At 44.3% G+C, this 16,365-nt stretch overlaps 1 protein-coding gene across 6 annotated transcripts in view; it reads left to right on the forward strand.

Annotated features, from left to right (window-relative positions):
* Nucleotides 1–16,365, forward strand: part of LOC102697328 (septin-4-like) — a 58,142-nt gene that overhangs the window by 33,584 nt on the left and 8,193 nt on the right. Inside the window, exons 1-11 of one of the 6 annotated variants that reach the window (XM_069184521.1) lie at nucleotides 1,868–3,705; nucleotides 6,550–6,708; nucleotides 9,600–9,905; nucleotides 11,100–11,196; nucleotides 11,406–11,492; nucleotides 11,892–12,015; nucleotides 12,734–12,868; nucleotides 13,898–14,015; nucleotides 14,638–14,739; nucleotides 15,115–15,211; nucleotides 16,122–16,284. In XM_069184521.1, coding sequence (XP_069040622.1) covers nucleotides 3,538–3,705; nucleotides 6,550–6,708; nucleotides 9,600–9,905; nucleotides 11,100–11,196; nucleotides 11,406–11,492; nucleotides 11,892–12,015; nucleotides 12,734–12,868; nucleotides 13,898–14,015; nucleotides 14,638–14,739; nucleotides 15,115–15,211; nucleotides 16,122–16,284 — 1,556 coding nt within the window. In that variant the 5' untranslated portion in view covers nucleotides 1,868–3,537. Of the gene's footprint in view, nucleotides 1–1,867; nucleotides 3,706–6,549; nucleotides 6,709–9,599; nucleotides 9,906–11,099; nucleotides 11,197–11,405; nucleotides 11,493–11,891; nucleotides 12,016–12,733; nucleotides 12,869–13,897; nucleotides 14,016–14,637; nucleotides 14,740–15,114; nucleotides 15,212–16,121; nucleotides 16,285–16,365 lie in introns of those variants that run through there. The other 5 variants (XM_069184522.1, XM_069184524.1, XM_069184523.1 and 2 more) reach the window with 5 other exon arrangements.

Raw genomic sequence — 16,365 nt, forward strand, 5'->3', positions numbered from 1 at the left:
TTAATTGTTTTGCTTTTAGAGTTAACCAAAACATGCTGTGCTGTCAGCCTGGACTGTTGAGTCTGGTCTTCATGGTTTCCTGGGAATTTTTATATTCTATCTATAAGACTTGAAAGAACTCCACGAGATGAGCCAATTTGCAGAATTATGATATTTAAAGTGTTTTGCAAATTATTAACCTGTATTAGTACCACCTGATATTATGGTTTACCTGTAGTTTTTATGTTAAACTGATGCAAAAAAAAAACTTTTAGGCATTTTCACTCAATGTTGGTTATTAATCTTGAGGGAGTGCAAAACGTCATCATTCTGTGTGTGGTTTAGTAGTAGGTTTCCCAGAATTCCATGAATTAAACTTTGTTATATTAAATTCATGTCTACATGAAATATTAATGAAATTCTGAGGTAGAAGATTGTGTTGTGCAGATTTTGCTGTTCAAAACACTGTCTGATAGTGTGTAACTGTGTGAGTTTTTGTTCAACTAGGACATCGGTTATTCTCATTAAAACTCTTTTAAGCTTTTTATTGCAATTGTTAAGTTACATTATTTGTTGCATTCTGTGTTTTGACAGAATGTTTGTCTAATCCATCGACATAAACAAAGCTTTCAAATACAGGAGCAAGGATCACCCTAACAGTTCAATCCTGGCTTGGGATAAGGTTCCAGTTTATCTTTCTGTAACTGCAGTGCTCTTCATTCTGGTGTGTGTGATTTGTCACGGCATTATTGAATTGAAATGATTTAACCTTTATTGCCCATAAGGGAATATATCGGGTTTACTAAAATTTTACCAAAGGGTAAAATCTTCTTTTCAGATTATCAGATGAACTATTTCATTAAGCAGGAGAAACCTTACTGTACGCAGTGACCTACTCCCAAGTACCACTGCAATGTTTTCCCAGTTCCTCATTCCCCAGGCACAGTATATGGTAATGCAGGTTTCAGAGCCGGTGCTCTCTAGGTTTGGCATTAATAGATTTGACCTCGCGTGCTTTGCGTGCTCGATAAGCCCATGCATTTTCCTTGCTATTCTGTCCTTGTTAAAGCTCTGATTAATCAGAACCATTGACAGAATATTGCTGCCGGCGCCATCTGTCAGCTGTCAACAGCTGCGTTTCCACGAGCTTTCAACTATTGACTAACCTCAAATCTATAAACCCGGGTGATGGTGGGGGTTTGCCGTCTAATCACCAGTTGTGTTAACACCAGTCTTAACTGATTACAGAAGAAGCACAGCCACAAGGTTTGTTCCCATTAGTTACATATAGTTAGAAATTTCATACTAACTGCATGTTTTGCACTGATGCACTTGTGTATTTTCATCCTCTTCATTGAATTTTCTTCTCTATATTCCTTCACACAGTTTTCCAAAAGACCTTTTTTAATGGTTTGCTCTAACTATTGAATTATCATGAATATTTAGGGTGCTGAAAACCTGTTTTCAGAGAATAGGATCAACCCATCCAAAAATTGGTCCCCCAGGTACTTCCTCCGCACTAATCTAGAGAGAGCAAGTGTGTTCAGCCCAGGGAGAGCTATAGAACAGAGCAAAGAAGAGCACTGAGGTGGATTTTCAGAATAGAGGAGGTACTGTAGGAGGGGACACTGCGTGTCAAAATGTGGCATGAAAAATTGTAGTGCAAAATGATAATTGGATCGTTTCCTTACAAACGTTTTTTTTGGAGATGATAATACCTGTTGTACGTGCATAATTCCATAAACGCAATACTGATGTTGGCATTCCATTGCTAATGGATTGGTAAAACGTGATTAATGTATTATTTTGAGAAGCAAAAGACTATTAACCATGAACTGAAGATCTGGATTACACAGTTTCTGTTTAGTTTTTTTTAGAAAATAGAGAAATGGAGTGATCTTACAGATCTTTGTGAAATTGTGAGTTATGTTTAATTTCTTGATCAGAAGATACCAGGGTGCCCTAAAATCAGATGGCATCAAGACGATGTCAGTCACTGCTGGGGTTAAAGTTGCCCGAATAATCCCTGGCGTTTTGTGAATTCAGAGTGCTGTGTGCAAGGAATGTCAAGTAGTTCTGCCTGATGGTCTAGTCTGCTGGCACTGGAACAAGGCTGCCTTACTCCACACGTTAACCACAGTGAGCCTTCTTGTGTGTTTTGGTTCTTTTTACTCGTGTTTTATGCTTAATCTGGTATTGCATTTACTTAATTTGTCCTCTTTTTGTCATCGTCAGAAGAAGAAAATAACATTTTATTGCTGGGACGATGGGTGATTTTTAAATCCTCGATCTTGTGTTCCTTGATCTTTAACTTAAATCCTCTTTAGACGCTGGAGCTGGGTTTCCCTCTCTTCTAAGACTTTAATTCTGAAGATAATCGTGCACTCTGGTGCTTTAGGAGAACCATGGCAATTTCACTGAGTTAAGTGAGCTAGATTCTTACAAAAGCTGGCTTTGTCTAATCTCGGAAAATATAAGACATTGAGACATTATAGGAGGATCCTTTAAAAATGTGGAATTGATAGCAAATGGAACTGATAACATACTAGTGTTGCACTATAGCCAGGTAGATATAAAAGCTTGTGTGCAAAATTCAAATGTAACATTAGGGCCGCCAGGAGGTCACCGGTGATTCTCCCATCCATAAGGCACCGTCTTCCACATCTCTCACTGTGAGAGAAAATATTTTCAAAATAATCATACCGAAAACGAGCATGATTATTCAGAATGCACTTACTACACTTGGGGCATCCTTCTGAAATGTAATTACCTGACGCATTCTGGCTGTGGCTATGATTACTGTGGATATACCGTGTCATGAAATAAAAGGCTTTAAGCGACTGGGTGACCTATTTAGGGCTCTAGACTCCTCACCTGGTGCAGACCACTATAGTTACATGACTTGTTACCTGCTCTGTGGATGGAAGGAAGATTTATGGTCAGTCTTGTATGTTTACTGTAGGTGATTATAAGACCTATATTATCTGTAACACCTATTCAAAATCCAAGTATTCAAGTATTCTCAAACGTCATTTAAATTATACGCGATGACACTACTATTCACACTTGCTTGTAAATAGCTTGCTTTGAACATAAACCTGGATGTCAGAAACCAGCTTTTGTTTTTGAAATAGTGCCATTACTGCCGGTGAAGAGTAGTGGTTGGGTTTCTGAACTTTGGACTAGAAAGCTGGTATAAATGAGTGTTGGAGACTGGTGCTGTTCCTGTGAGTGACCTGCTCAAACAGATTGCTACAGCAAACCAAGTTGTGGAAATGGCCAAATAAGTATATAAAAAGCAAAATATATTTACTTAACTTTTTTAAGCTACTTTGGATAAATTAAGGTCTCCCGTGTGTTTTTTTTCCCTTGGACCAGCTTGGCATGTTAGTATCCTGTGGGTTATCAGTCTTTATAGTTGGAGGAGTTTAGGAGTGACGCTCGGATCATAAAGGGTGGCTCGCTCATAATACAGCCCTGCCTGTGGGTTTGTTGGTGAGGGTATCCGGTGTGGAGTTCAGAGATCCCTTTTGAAGTGTGTGATGAGGGCCTGGGGGAATGACAGTGTTTAATGGCTGTGAAGGACATGGTGCCCTCACACGAGGGTATAAAGGCTTTGTCTGCACGAGAGGCCAGCTTGTCTCTCTCGGGTTGGGATGGAGAACTGGGCCAAAGCGAGGAGGAAGACCGCAGTACTTCGCATCATCTCTGACACCCATCCTGCAGGTGAGGCTTTTCCACAGGGGGCTCGAGGGGTGTGAGGTGGGTTCTTCTGCCACATCATGACTGTGCCTCCACTTTTCATAGAAGAGTGGGGTGGTGGTGGGGGGGAGATATAAAAATGGGAAATATATCTTTTTTTTTTCTTTGCTTAGTCACTGCAGGCTGAGACTTGTGTTGTGGAGTACCGTGGCCTGTCGTAATAATCACGACGTGAGAGTTTTCCAGTGTTTCAACTCGGAGTAAAGCTTAACAAAGCTTAAAAGTATGTAGCAACAGTGCTAGGTGTCCTTTCACACAGGAAACACAGGAACAAGACAGACATCACTGTAGTGCCAAAGACAGCCCCGCTTTTGAGCTCACTAGGTAACAAATCCCTGTTTCCAAGACATGTGTTGGGTAGAGTGGCTCCTATGCAACATTCCCTTCACCAGTCAACACCTACTGTAGGTCCGCATGTCACAAGTCTTTAAAATCCTTAGGGGGGACAGCTGACGGCACTAAGGTGGTGTACCTGCCTGTGGATTCCACTGCAAAGCTGGGAGCTGTTCGGAAATGAAAGAGCGCAGGGGCTTGTCAGTAGTGAGAGTAAACCATCTGGACTAGAGTTCTCAGCGACATCAGGGTTGAACAAATCCCACACAGTTCTCTGTGGGCTGCTGCATGTATGTGTGTATTTTTCTTCCTGTCACCTGAGCCCCACAACAAGGAAACTGTACAAGGACAAATAAAGCAAGTGGAACCATCCTGTAAGACATTAGTGTTTAGTCTCCAAGAAATAGATTTACAATTTTCAAAGGATACAGGAAGGTTTATTTTCCTCTGAATAATTTGTTGGATCTATTTTTTCTGGCCTCCAAAGAAATACAAGCTAATTTGTCACTTTCTTTTACAAAGAAATATAGATTGACACGAGTGGTATAAACGGGAGGCTTGAGTCCCTGAATTTATTTGTGAAAAGGGAAGCACAATTCAAAGCTCTCTGATATTCAGGAGAAAAATCAATACCACGCCAGGTGATTAGAAAGCAACTGAAGTTCAGACTCCCTGCTGCTCTTGTTGAGATTTAATGAGATGGAAAAATGTATGCTGGGTTTCTGAAGAGAAAATAGGTAAAATAATAAAATGTTTATTAATTAATATGGAGCTTAGTCCTGCACAAGTGAGAAACCCTTGGCATTAACTGTTGGTGCTGTGGCTCAGCTCTTGTTGCACCGTGTTCAGAACGCAAGGGGAATGAGAGAGGATATTGACAGCTCATGTTATTGAAGTCGGAATCCCCTGAGGCTGTGGTTGACTGTGCGCAGGGAATTGATCCTTTTAGCTGTCTGTTGGAACGTGCTTTTCCCCCAGGAGAGAGGTTTTAGAACCCTGTAATCTGGCAAAATGGGAATGAGTAAGCCCCTCTTTTTCAGTATACGCATCACGAGAGGGTTTTCTTTAGGGACAGGCTTGGTCCATTTGCAACTTGAGAGAGTATACAGTGCAGGTGATGCCTATTCATTAAGCTATGAGCTAAACCAAAGGCAATGTACAGGTAAGAGCTTAGTGAAGTCCAATTTGATTAGTGTGGGCTTTAGCATTCTTTTGTTTTTTTAATGAGAAATTACCCTCTCAATGTCACTAGGATTTTTTTTTAGGTGTAGGCACCACAGCAAAAGTAATCTGAGCACGTCAGCACAAGCAGACAATGGTGCTGAGGCTGCAGTCACAGTTAGATGAATTTGAAAAGGTGGCGTTTCACTGCTCGCCTGCCGTCTTGCCTCCTTCCAAGACAGGGCTTGTGACGTACAGCGGGAGATTGGAGGAGAGTGTGGCAGAAATCCTGAAAAAAGCTCGGGTAGGGGAAAAAAATAATTTGTGAAGCCAGCACTTTCTTTCAAGTGCTGAAACGGCGGCCATTTTTTTCCAAGTGGCTGATTTTCACAGCCTGCGTTTCTGTTGGGTTAGCTGAAGGTGTTGGTTTCTATTTTTCCAATGGCCAAGTGGGCTGGAGTTTTGTAACCCCAGATGAATCCATGTGTGCCTTTGGCAACAGCCTTCTCTTCAGGTTTGATTCATTCCTCATGAGCTAGTAAAGCCTTTCATCTGATAATGTCACAGCTGGCCGGAGCCGGACATTTTTAGGAAGTTTAATAGCAGGGTATTAGAATTTGCACAGTATCTGTCGATAACAAGAGCAGCACTAGCAAAGCGTTAACACAATTTATGCAGTGTTAGCTTGGCTAGAAATTGTTCCATTTCTGCTGTTAGCAATTTTGTTTTTGGAACATACTAGACATTGTAGCCTTGGACCCATAACGCCCCGATTGAGCTCGGATCGACACAGGCTGATATCCATTAAACCTGGTCCAAGAAAAAACCTAACCTGCTTTAGGTGACTAATGGACTTGTGTGAGCAATAACTGTGAATTATTACTACATTTTTACTATACATTTTTCTGTATGCAGCAGAAGAATACCTTCAATATCTCAGAAATGCCCATTACCATGCTAAAGCATTCAGCTCTCTTTTGTCCATTTTTATTCAACTCAAGCCTCTTTCTATCCAATTGTTAATGTAGTTTTTATTGAAAACACCTTGTCAGAGTTACTTTCTGCATAATGAATATCCATAACTGTACCAAGGGGTTTACATTTCACTTCTCATTGTAGGTTTTTAATCATTTTCTCATGTCTTTTCCTACCTTTTGACCCTTGATGTTGCACCACAATTAAAAAAATAATTGAAATTGAACTTTTCCTCTGTGCCACCTCATCCCACCCACTTCCCCATCCTGCCTGACTGGCACGGCTCACTTCCTGCCCTCCCCTGCCCTCCTCAACACTCGTTCCCTGTCCTGGCACGAGATGGCAGAACACACTGTTGCCCCACTGGCTTCGGAGGACAGTGACCACAAGGCCGACCCGCCATCCGATGACCAGGAGTACCTCCCTGGGTGCGCCGATCTCGGCAGCGATGGCGTGGGTCGGCGGGAGAGGAGGAGGAGGAGCGGCAGGAAGAAGCAGGTATCGGGATGCCCCCGGGCACACCTCTGCCCCTCTGCCACAGCAGGGCCTGTGAGATCACTACCCAGTGTGGCGAGATGAGATTGTAGGGGTTCCTACACATCTTGATCTGCCAGACCCCTTCACTACCATACCTCAATCATTAAACATGCCACAGTCCAGGATGAGTGATCTACTGTAATTACCAGCAGCTAAATCACCCTGCAACTCACAGCTGGCAGCCCACTGCAGCTCAGCAGGAGTGACCCTGACCAGTACCTGGATGGGAGACCTCCTGGGAAAACTAAGGTTGCTGCTGGAAGAGGTGTTAATGGGACCAGTAGGGGGCGCTCAACCTAAAGTCTCTGTGGGTCCTAATGCCCCAGTATAGTGAAGGGGACACTATACTGTAAAAAAGGCACAATCGGATAAGACATGGGACTGACTCTCTGTGGTCATTAGAAATCCCAGGGATTGTCAAAAAGACTACGGGTGTAACCCCGGTGTCCTGGCCAAATTCCCCCCTGGCCTTTACCAATCATGGCCTCCTAATAATCCCCATCTCTGAACTGGGTTCACTACTCTGTGCGCCTCCTCACTGAGAGCTGGTGTGTGGTGAGCAGACTGGTGCACTATGGCTGTCCATAAAAGTGCTATATAAATGTAAGGAATTATTATTACATTAATCCAAGACGGTGACTACAATGTTTATGTTGCTGGGATTGTATGAAGCTCAGTTTGAGCACATCATTATTGTACCTTTACAGTGCACACCTATACACTATACACTTTCCTCATGAGTGAGTCCTGTGAGCCACCCAGTAGGATCGGGAATGCTGTGGGCGGAGGGCAGTGGGCTGGAGTTGTGCCCTGTAGCTTGAAAATGAGGTAGGCTGCAGGAGCACACTGCCTGCAAGCAGTGTGATACGACTGCCTGTGACACCTGCCCTCTTCCCCTTGCATTGCTCAGCAGTCTATCCCTGCCTCTCTTGGGGGACTAATGCTGTGTGGGAGCTGTTTCTGTCATCAGCCCCTGCTTTGCACTGTTCTCCAGGACTGAATCCCCAGGCTGTTCAATTGTGCCAAAGGAGCTTGTTATCAAAAATAATAGACCACATTATTGCTATTCAGCTCATCTTCATATACTCACTGCTCATAGTGTCTTAACTTGATAATTCTGATTACTGCACTTTGGGGGTGTTCTCTGGACGAAGAGAGTTACTCAATGGAAATTATCCAGATTCATTGCATCGTCTGTGCTTTTCAATATTTGGTTGCTTTGGATTTCTTGAGGAAAAAAAATGCATTTGTCAAGAAGGACCTTTTACCTTTTATTTTCTTATACGCTGTATTAGAGGGTGACCAGCAGCCCATTTTCTTTTGGCTAGATAGATATGACACTGCTAAAGCCAGTTTGAAGAGCATGGTGTGTCTGTCTGGTGACACAGTAACCTTACTTGGTAAATCTTTTCCCAAAACTTTCATAGACCTTTGCATCAAGTTTTTAATTGATAATTGATAATGTTACATTACAATGTACATTGTTTATTGAAGACTTGTTTCCTGACAATAACGTCATGTCTCAGTGTTTGACTTGCTTTGCCTTCCATGCGATAGTAACTAAAACCTTTGTGATAATAGCCATGGCAGCAGTGACTGTTTTCCTTACAGCTACTGTAACAGCAATACACTGTAATATTACTGTTACTAGTAATGCAATGGTAATAGATACTGTAATAGTACCTACTTAAGTGATGTATATTTGCAATCACACTTTCAATACATGTAGTAACTCTGGTGGGTTGTAGTTTGAACCATTCAGGGTTTTCCTGTGGTGTGCATATCTGGCTGAACCAAATTGAATTGTCATCTCTTATTTAATGCACTGGGCAGCCTTACAAAATGTGCTGCACAGAAAGAAATTATTACTAATTCCTTCACTTAGATGGCATCTTTTTAGTGAGACCCATTATAATATCCTTTTCCCAGGAGTTCAGTAGGCTCTTCTGTTTCAGGAATCATCTCTGGTTGTTGCCCACAGACTTGTGATCAATAAAATGTGTATTTTAAATCGTGCGGACGTTTTGTTTCACGCCGGTAGCCTACTGTGGTACCTTTTTAATTTTGATTAGGATGTTATAAGCCTGCTGTGGGGTGTTGGCTTGTTCCCCATACTTGAGCATTTTCATGGAGAGCCCCGACTTCCTCCTAAATCCAGAAGATCTCAGTTCAGGCAGCTTTAGTGCGTCTAAGCATCTCAGGGTGTGTGTGCGTTCTGAGCCTTGAGACTTGGGCTTCCTGAATAATGCCCTGGTTGTTGTGATCCTTACATAATGGATAAATATAGTACCTTTGTTTTGTTCCTTGTGAGAGGCTTTCGCAAGCATGCAGTTAAAAAGTTTTTGTACATACTGGGAGCCAGGAACTAGAACTTCAGGAACTAGATTTAGCTTGGACGTTGGAACTGAAAGACCAGATTTTGCTTTCTCAGTTGCCTCTCAGCAGTGCTGATCTTCTGTACCATTAAAAGTGGATCCATGTTCCTTTCTGGTTATAATGCACTGAAAGATGGCACTTTTGCTCTTTGACATTACAGGCTTGACTATTCAGGAGAATTAAACAGAACTCAATATTGAAGTGAAGGGATTAGTGTTTATCGGGGGATAAGAACAGCTTTGCTTTACTCTAGGTGCACCTTGTTTGCTTGTTTTTTTCCTTGTCTCTGAAACAAACATGCACCACTGATGGCTGTCTTAGGTGCCTTTTCTTACTAAAAAAAAACCTCTGTGTATTTCTTTTTCTCCCTTCATTTTTTTTTGTTCCTTTTCCTTCTTAACCTGCAATCTGCCTGTCCTCTCCCCGGCTCCTCCCCCCTCCGATGCTCCGCCCACTCTGCCCCGCCCCCCCGCTAGCTCTCCTGCTTCATGAAGGACGACTCGGAGGACTCGGAGATTGAGCACATCCTGAAAGAGCTCCCCAGCGACGTCGGGCAGCCGGGGGACAGGGAGGCAGAGGGCACCGCCAGCCCTCCCAGCCCGGGGACTCCCCTCTTCTTGCGCCCCCCAGTGGCAGGCAGGGCGTTTTCAGAGGCAGCTATAGACACAGAGCAGAGGCACAGGTTTCAGCTGGCGGCACAGGACTGTATCCTGCCCACACCACTCAGCCCCTCGCGGCCAAAGAGCCCCTGGGGTAGATTTGACCCCTATGACTCAGACGAGGTAATGTAGGGTAGTAGCTAGTGTGCAAAGGCTAGGATAGGCAAATCATTGTAAAGCTGTGAAAACCCCTCTTTTCCCAGAGGCTGGAAGTCAAGATCTTTTTCTATTTAACGTATCTTTGTTTGCACAGGAACTGGTGCAGTCTAACGGAGATAAATTTGCGTGAAAACGAGTAGCGGGTTCCAGGATTTTTGTGACGAGCTAGTTACAGCGCCATCTGATGGCGGGAGGATTTAAATGCACTTAACTGTACCCACTCAACCCACAGTTACGCACCATTCCCCAAAGGAAATGGACCCTCACTCCAGTTTTTCAGCCCTCCAGTGAAATCCATGGCACAGCATCAAGCTAAGATCCAGAGATAATGTAGTACATTTATACATTTATTCTGGTTTCAAATTTGTAAAAAAAAAAAAGGAGGAGTCCTAATGTTTAACTTTCATGATGGGATGTATTTATAGCACTGCTTTGTGGTTAAGGCCCCCTGTCTTTTTCAAAGGGTCTTAAAGGGAATCCATATGTTAAGATCTTTAGGAAGGTCTCCTGACCAGAATTTAATTTACTTTAGACTGTAATGTTCAACACATTGCATTCCAGGGCAGGAAGCTTGTGCTCTTTAAGTTTCAAGATGTGTGTGTTTGAGGGAAGGACCAATTCCCTCCAAGGTATTCGCCCTGCTTTTTAATCCAGGAAGATTAAAGAAGAGAAGCCAACTTCTTGGCTCTGCAAAATATCCATCTTTCATTAAAGCAATGTCTCGAACTTTGTGTGTTTGTATGTTACAATTAACAACTTTAAAATGCGGTGTTCAGTGCTGAAATTATTCTCCGTAGCCATATTGATCTTCGTAAATTGTTGAAGTACTGACGAATATTCAAGTGAATGCAAAATAACTTTGAATGGAGAAAAGTACTTGTCAACTATATTTCATTGTTTTCAGATTTGTGATGTGTATAATTGTGAAGATCACCTTCCCGTTAAGATTTTTAATTGTTTCCCATCTCTTGTAAGTGAGACTTTCTTTTCTGTACAGTGTGTTTTATAATTTTTTTCTGAGGGTAGGAGTTTTAGTCTTTAGAAGGGTTTTACTCCTGTTGAACTTCACAGCCGAACAAAAAAAAAAAAAGGAAAATGATGTCTGTAAAAGGCTCTGTGTCACGTGTTGTTGTTTTTTTTCTTTTTCTCCGCTTTTAGGACCAGGATAAGGAATATGTGGGATTTGCGACATTGCCAAACCAGGTGCACCGAAAATCGGTGAAGAAAGGATTTGACTTCACACTCATGGTGGCAGGTATGTACAAGCCATTGTGCACCCCAGAGTGTGAGCCATTTACATCCTTTCTCCTAACCAGCTTATTGGAATCCAAAACAACCCACAACCTTTCCAACAAGGCTCGTCCTCTTCCAGTTTTCATACCCCGGACCAGTTACTGACCAGCACTGCTGCAGATTTATGCTGTAAAATATTTTAAAGCTTGTTTTTCTACTATCTGGTTTCAGGGGAATCCGGCCTGGGGAAATCCACATTAGTGAACAGCCTCTTCCTGACAGACCTATATAAGGAAAGGAAATTGCTCAATGCAGAAGGTGAGAGGGTTTTCTGTCCTTATTGCTCCTTGTCTTGTGAAGGGGGGAAGTGGTGTCGGGTCAGGAGATGTTGCCTCTTTTGAGAAAGTAGTCTCTCCGTTATCCTGCAGGCTTTGCTGAGGCTGGTGCACCTTAATCCGGGAGTCTGCAATCAAAATCCAGAAGCCCAATTTGAAAACTGGACCAGACGCTATTGCATTAAAATGTACCTGACCTATGCAAGTGCATGAACTAAGTGGCAATATTACCTTTTATTGGACTGGTATTGTGAAGTTTGACCAGCTACATAACAAGCGAGCTGGTTTGTTCTTTTGACTACCATGTTATGCTCCCTGCTCTGTTGTGCACCCCATTAAATCCCATTGTCCTATTTGTCCTTGCTCGTGTCTTTCTGTCCAGAGCGAATCACCCAGACTGTGGAGATTACCAAACACACAGTGGACATCGAGGAGAAAGGGGTCAAACTGAAACTCACGATTGTGGACACTCCGGGCTTTGGGGATGCCGTCAACAACACCGAGTGGTAAGGAGAGGGGTCATTTGAGTTTGGCTGTGGGATCAGGTGTAGCAGATGCAGGGGCACAGAAACGTGCCCTTTGGATTCTTCCAGGGTGGAACGATCATAATAATTTCTTACACTTATATAGCAATTTGTTGGACACTCCTCTCAAAGCTCTTTACAGGTAATAGGGATCCCCTCCACCACCACCAGTGTGCAGCCTCACCTGGACGATATGACAGCAGCCAAAGTGCACCAGTCTGCTCCCCACACACCAGCTCTCAGTGGGGAGGAGAATAGAGAGATGAAGCCAGTTTAGAGATGGGGATTATTAGGAGGCCATGATTTGTAAAGGCCAATGGGAAATGTGGCTAGGATGTCAGGGTAACACCCCTACTCTTTTCGAGAGACACTCTTTGAATTTTAATGACTGCAGAGAATCGGGACCTCGGTTTTATATCTCATCCGAAGGACAGTACCGTTTTACAGTATTTTGTCCCCAGCACTATACTGGGGCATTAGGACCCACACAGACTACAGGGTGAGCGCCCCCTATTGGCCCCACTAACACCTCTTCCAGCAGCAACCTTAGTTTTTCCCAAAATGTTACCAGTTAATACAGCAGCAGCCCTCGGTATTAAACTGCTGCCTTTTAAACTGGCAGTGTCAACAATGTTGTGTCTGTCCCAATAGGTTATTGACCGTCTTCCGATCAGGACGTTTCTTTTCGTTTCCCCCCCAGCTGGAAGTCGGTAGCGGACTATATCGACCAGCAGTTCGAACAGTACTTCAGGGACGAAAGCGGGCTGAACCGCAAGAACATTCAGGACAACCGTGTCCACTGCTGCCTCTACTTCATCTCCCCCTTCGGCCACGGGTGAGCAGCAGGGCCTGGAGTCGGGCCAGGCTGCGCTTTCACTTGTCACCTGATCTGAATTCATAGCAGACGCAGGGTATCTGTATCACTCCGTTATATCTCAAGAGCTCGGCTTGTCCACATCCTAATCATTGTGCCATACGTGCCTCCTTAGACCTGATAACCATTTGCACTTCTACATTCCTGCTTTGGCATTTAATGGATAGCTCTCCACTCCACTGACACCATGCATGCCCTTCGTAACCCTAATTAAACCCATGTGAGAATGCACCAACACCATTTGCAATAATCTAATCAATTAACAATTAAAGAATGTGTCTCTTTACAACAATTAGAGGCCCTTGGGTGGCCTCTAGGGCACATCAACTGTAACTGCAGCAGCTTCTTAGAATGGTCAGCCATAGGGTCCCATAATTATTCTGTTAAAATACATAAAACCGCAATATACAGTATCAAAGCAGCTGTGTGAATGTACACACCAGTGTCTAATGTGATGAGGCTGGGCAACTAGATAGTCTTGACACAGTGTAACTGTTACACTACCAAACATTCCCTTGCACCTAGGAGGAAGACAGCTGACTCATGCATTTTCAATGAAAGTGTATGTACTGTGTTACAAGGGTGAATAAAGCATAACTTTGGGCATTGCAGATTCAGCAGTGCAGAATTCCATGCGAAAATACTTATGATGTACAATAGTGCCATCTATTGGACAAACCAACAGGATTAGTGTGCTTGAGTATACACAGCTCTCTATGATACTCGATTGAGTAACGTCTTTGTTATCCTCCTTTTTCAAGGGGGGCATCAGGTTGCACGTCAAAAAGATTTTAACTTGATTAAGAAGCCAGACGGTTAAGACCCCTTGCAGGGGCATTATTGTGAATGGAAACTTCAGGAATCCTTCTGTTCAAAGGTCAAGGTCTGGACTCTGTAGCGTCTCTGCCCCCTCTTGTGAGGGAGAGCTGCGAGGCTGAGTTCGCCGTCACCACGGTGACCAGGGTGACCGTGTGCTGCTGTCTCTCTCAGCCTCCGGCCCCTGGACGTGGAGTTCATGAGGGCTCTTCACGAGAAGGTGAACATCGTGCCAGTACTGGCTAAGGCCGACACTCTCACCCCTGCTGAAGTGAGGAAGAAGAAGATGAAGGTGAGGCCAGGCCAGATATCCTGCAGTGCAAACCGCTGAAACAACAAATGTGATTAGATTAGAAGACCTTTATTATCACAAGCTTGGGAAATTCATTCTGTAATTAATCAAGACCTATTTAATTCCTTGCATTTATATAGTGCTTTACACCAACACCACCTCTAGATGGTTTTCCTGTAGAGATCTCGCATTCCTTGACTGACCATACACAAACACCCACAAAAAACAGGCACCGACGTTTTCAGTCAGTGAAATAATTGATCTCCAGTAGGGCATTTAAAAACACATTGTTATTAATAAACCAGACCCAGTGGTGTGTACTGAAATCATCACTTTAGAGAACTCAAACAGAGCACTCTCGTTAAATAAGATCACTAATAATAATAATTCACCACGGTGATGCATGCATCTTTTTTGTAACTTTTTTTTTAATGAAACTGTTTTCTGTTTTCACAAAATGTAACGTTCTATTCTTTCAAAGAAAAGTTTTTTTTTTCTGGTTTACACAGGAGTTTTCTTAATATACACAGCCCGTATTTGCATTAGAATTCATAGGCAGTGGTGTGCCAGGTCTGGTACCAGTGAGGATATTTAAGTAAAGTTGCTTCACACTGCCCTGCAGATTCGAGAGGAGATCGAGCAGTATGGCATCAAAATCTACCAGTTCCCCGACTGCGACTCCGATGAAGATGAAGAATTCAAACAGCAGGACCAAGAGCTCAAGGTACTTGCCGGGCCAGTGCTTTCCCGTTTTCCTCTATTTTGGACATTTCTCAGGTGTTTTTGTTTAAGAACCCTGTAGCTCGGAAGTGGCGGCTTCGCAGTGCAAATCTTGATTTTCCCCGCATTTAAAAAATGCGGAGAAATGTCTCCTACACCAAAAATCTGGCCTCTCTCTTTAATACTGCATTGCTCTGCAGACAGGAGTGTCCTCGGTTCACCCTGCGCTGTATTCTGGGAAGGGGGAGTGTGGCGAGAGACAGTCTGAAGCGAGGGGCTGCCTTCTGAACAGCCGATGAGAGAGCTGCAGTGCAGCACCTCAGACTGCATTGCTGCATTTCAGGACACGGTTATCACACTGCTGCTCTTCGTCTCTCAGGACAGTATTCCGTTCGCTGTGATTGGCAGCAACACCGTGGTGGAGGCCAAGGGGAAGCGGGTTCGAGGACGTCTGTACCCCTGGGGCATCGTGGAAGGTACTTTGCAGTCCTCTGTAGTAGTATAACGCAGGACGTGCCGAGCGGGGACAGGGTGGCGCGGTAGTTGGCAGTGCTAGGGCCTTGGGTTCAATTCCCGGCCATGGGTGCCATCTGTGCAGAGTTAGTATGTTCTCCCTCTGTTCATGTGGGTGTCCTCCAGGTGCTCTGGTTTCCTCCCACGGACCAGAGACATGCTGAGGCGTTAGTTGGCTTCTGGGAACATTGGCCCTGGCGTGAGTGTGTGCATGTCTGTGTCTCTGCCCTGCGATGGACTGGCATCCCATCCAGGGTGTACCCTACCTTGTGCCCCGAGATAGGCTTCAGCTTCTCTGCGACCCTGTACTGGATAAAGCAGTTAGAAAATGGATGGATTCTTAGAGCCATAGAGCTGAGATTCTGTGGCAATTTTCCCCTTTCACCTCCACTCAAATAAATATGCAGTTGTCTCTCAGTGCAGAAACACATTAGCCTTCACAGTATTTTTAGGTCTTCAAAACACAGCATCCGTCCCATTGCCCTCTGAGGTCCATCCTTCCAGATTTCTAAGGACAGTCCAGAGAAATATTCTCGGGCCACTCCAGTGAAGCCCATGTGTCACAACGCTTTGCCTGTGTTGGCAGATGTCTGTGAGCCACACTCTGTTCCCTCCGCTGGTACCTGTACTGGTAGGAGGCACTGTGGAGCCTGAGCAGTAGGTGAAACGTCTTTCTGACAGGGTGGGCAATTGGGCAAAGCATGCCCGGGCATCCTCCTTCTCCCCGCACACCTCAGGAGCCGGAGCTGCGGGCGGACTCTCAAAATTGGGTGACTGCATCTCGGAGCCTCGCCTGGCCCTTTCCGGGCTTCGAGGGAGCTGGGGGGGGTGGGGGTGTAGCCAGGGCTGACAGGTGCAGCGCTCTTGTTGCAGTGGAGAACACGGCGCACTGCGATTTCGTGAAGCTGAGGAACATGCTGGTGCGCACCCACATGCAGGACCTGAAGGACGTGACGCGGGAGACCCACTACGAGAACTACCGCGCGCAGTGTATCCAGAGCATGACGCGCATGGTGGTGAAGGAGAGGAACCGCAAGTAAGAGGCTCATTTTTGCCGGATATGTTAATGTAAAGACGACCACTAGGACCCCCTAAAGAATTTTCTTTGATCTTAGTT

The sequence above is a fragment of the Lepisosteus oculatus genome, chromosome 26 (assembly GCF_040954835.1).
Source record: "Lepisosteus oculatus isolate fLepOcu1 chromosome 26, fLepOcu1.hap2, whole genome shotgun sequence".
Classification (NCBI taxonomy): domain Eukaryota; kingdom Metazoa; phylum Chordata; class Actinopteri; order Semionotiformes; family Lepisosteidae; genus Lepisosteus; species Lepisosteus oculatus.